At 37.2% G+C, this 2922-nt stretch overlaps 1 protein-coding gene across 1 annotated transcript; it reads left to right on the forward strand.

Annotated features, from left to right (window-relative positions):
- On the forward strand, positions 27-2348 carry LOC104790401 (proteasome subunit beta type-7-A-like). The gene is made up of 8 exons (XM_010516150.2): positions 27-243; positions 679-820; positions 908-1004; positions 1081-1150; positions 1251-1355; positions 1443-1541; positions 1869-1956; positions 2073-2348. The coding sequence occupies exons 1-8, from the start codon at positions 100-102 to the stop codon at positions 2147-2149; spliced, it is 822 nt and encodes a 273-aa protein (XP_010514452.1). The 5' UTR covers positions 27-99; the 3' UTR covers positions 2150-2348.

Consider the following 2922-nt stretch of genomic DNA (forward strand, 5'->3'; position numbering starts at 1 on the left):
TATCCCAACCCTAATCTCAAATTGCTTCTTCTGGGTAATCGTTTTAGATGTTAAATTACTAATCTTTTTTGTTATTTGTAGAGTTGTCAATTTGAAAAAATGTCGCAATCAGCTGTAGATGTGCCGCCAAAAGGTGGGTTCAGCTTCGATCTGTGTAAGAGAAATGATATGCTTACACAAAAGGGTCTTAAAGCTCCTTCTTTTTTGAAGACTGGTACTACCATCGTTGGTTTGATTTTCAAGGTTTGCTTTTTTCATTCTCCCTTAGTTTTGTTTATAGATGAATGTGAACTGTTTTGTACTTAGTCTTAGGAAAAAAATTGTGCCGAGACTTAATGATATTTTTGTATTGTTGAAGTTCAGATTAGTTCTTTGTAAAATTGATTAGTCAAGAAGTTGAATCCTAATTAGTATCGCCAGCATACGACCAGATTGTTCTACTTAATGGATCTTTATTCAGTTCCTACATGTTAGATCCTTTTCCAAGTTCTAATATTAAAATGTGGTGGTGTTTTTTATCAGCTCTATGCTTTTTTGTATAGTTTAGGGAAACAGTATTCAAACCTGTGAAGGGTGTTTGTGGTGTTCCTGCTCTCACTTTTGTCTTTTGGATTCATTTTAGTAAATGACTGGGGGAAGCTATGTAACGCTGATTTCAATATTTGGGTATTTGTATAGGATGGTGTGATACTAGGGGCGGATACCCGAGCAACTGAGGGACCTATTGTTGCTGATAAGAACTGTGAGAAGATTCACTATATGGCACCCAACATATATTGCTGTGGTGCAGGAACCGCCGCTGACACTGAAGCAGTTACTGGTATTTACTCTCTAACTACAGTGTGGCATAATGTGTTGCTCCCTAAACTTAATGCTTAGTTATCTTGGTTTCATTCTCATTGTCCAGATATGGTCAGCTCACAGCTGCGGTTGCATCGTTACCAGACCAGTCGAGACTCTCGTGTCATTACTGCTTTGACCCTTCTCAAAAAACATCTTTTCAGGTAAATTGGTTCTGTCTCATCTAGAAACTCGTCTTAAAGAAACATAGATTACTTAACTGCCTAAGTTTCATTTCAGCTATCAAGGTCATGTCTCTGCTGCGCTTGTGCTTGGTGGAGTTGATATCACTGGGCCTCATCTGCATACTGTAAGTTTTAATTCCCGGATGCTATCTCCTGAGAAGAGATTTTTTTGTTTGTTTGTTTATCGTTATTCATATCACATCTGACCCTTTCTCTTATACACAGATATACCCACACGGTTCAACTGACACTCTTCCATTCGCTACAATGGGTTCTGGTTCTCTTGCTGCTATGTCTGTGTTTGAGGCAAAGTACAAAGAAGGTCTAACTGTAAGTAAGCGGAAATATTCATCTTTCTGTTTCCAGATACATTATTTTCTTCTGTCTGATTAATTTCTTGTTACAAAATCCTCTTAGAGGGATGAGGGAATTCAGTTGGTCGCTGAAGCTATATGCTCGGGTATATTCAATGACCTGGGTAGTGGTAGCAACGTGGACATCTGCGTGATAACAAAGGTTTGTCTTCACGCTGCTTTAACAAGTACCTTTGATTAATGTACAAAACTCCCTTTGGTCAGCATGTAAGAGTCATAATGTATCATCTCATTGACATTACAGTGACCAAGTACATCACTAACAAACCCACAAAACCCAAGACTTAGAATTGTCATTAGATTAATGAAAATGTCCTCTCCATTTGGTTTAATGCAATCCTAAAACCTCTGTTCAGCAAGTACACATTACGCTGGCCAAGTTATTCACCACCAAATCAAACTCTTTGCATTGCATCTGTATGTTTTGTTGCTTTTGGAGCTTATTGTTTTACACTGTGTTGGTAAACAGGGGAACAAGGAATATCTGAGGAATTACATGGAACCAAACCCAAGAACGTATGTCAGCAGCAAAGGTTATTCCTTCACCAAGAAAACCGGTAAGTTACTCTTTGAACACACAACAAAGAATCTAACATCGAAAGCCTCGGGTGGAATCCAGTTTTAATCCTTGTTTTTTTTTCTAACTTCATCTTGTTGGTTTATTGTGTGACAGAGGTTCTTCTCACCAAAATCACCCCATTGTTGGAGCGAGTCGAGATTACAGAAGTGGGTGAAGCCATGGAGGAATGAATAAATCATTCTCAAAACCTTTGCACTGATCTACACCAAGGCTCTTTGTACTCTCATGTTATCATCTTCCCCAGTCTTGTCTGTTTCCCATGTTTAAGGATCATTCGATACTTCTTGGTCTATGTCCATCTTAGATTTTAATAGAGAGAGAGATTTCTTTCTTTCGAATCGTATAAAAAAAACTTGGGTTTCTGCATTTTTCTCCTTGTACTTGTGCTTTCTCAATTTTCTTACACAAACTTTTGGCCTCTTTATAAACCACCAGAACAAAGTGTATCCCTTCATAAAATAACAAGTCATACACCTTTAGTTGATCTGATCAGTAATCCGAGTTTGATATGATTTTAACCCGATTCTTCTTTTTCTTCACCCAATTTTTACCTGAATGTTTTTCTTCACCTAAAGTCAATAAACATGCCTAATGGAGTACTAAGTTGCATTATTCATCTTGGATGGTCACTTTTAATTTCTTTCTTTTTATTGGTGATGTAGAAACTAGAAAAAGGGTTTTGGGGAAATTTTTTTATTATTATATTGTCTATCTTAATCAATGATACAAGGGTTTATAACACTAGATCTTAGGATTTACAACAATATTAGGATATATAATAACCGACATAAACAAAATCCAACATGGATTGTTGGCCCATACACCAATACTCCCCCGTGCGACAAACATGGTACCCAAAACGTAAACTTTACAATCGTAAAACAGAATACAGATGTAGTGGACACTTGTTAATGATGGACAAATTATGTTACCAAACTCCTCC

Source organism: Camelina sativa, chromosome 6, assembly GCF_000633955.1.
Source record: "Camelina sativa cultivar DH55 chromosome 6, Cs, whole genome shotgun sequence".
Taxonomy (NCBI): domain Eukaryota; kingdom Viridiplantae; phylum Streptophyta; class Magnoliopsida; order Brassicales; family Brassicaceae; genus Camelina; species Camelina sativa.

Coding starts and splice junctions, on each gene's coding strand:
- LOC104790401 (XM_010516150.2), top strand. CDS start 100: ATGTCGCAATCAGCTGTAGATGTGCCGCCAAAAGGTGGGTTCAGCTTC. Junction 821..907: donor TGACACTGAAGCAGTTACTG/GTATTTACTCTC, acceptor CTCATTGTCCAG/ATATGGTCAGCTCACAGCTG. Junction 1,957..2,072: donor TTCCTTCACCAAGAAAACCG/GTAAGTTACTCT, acceptor ATTGTGTGACAG/AGGTTCTTCTCACCAAAATC.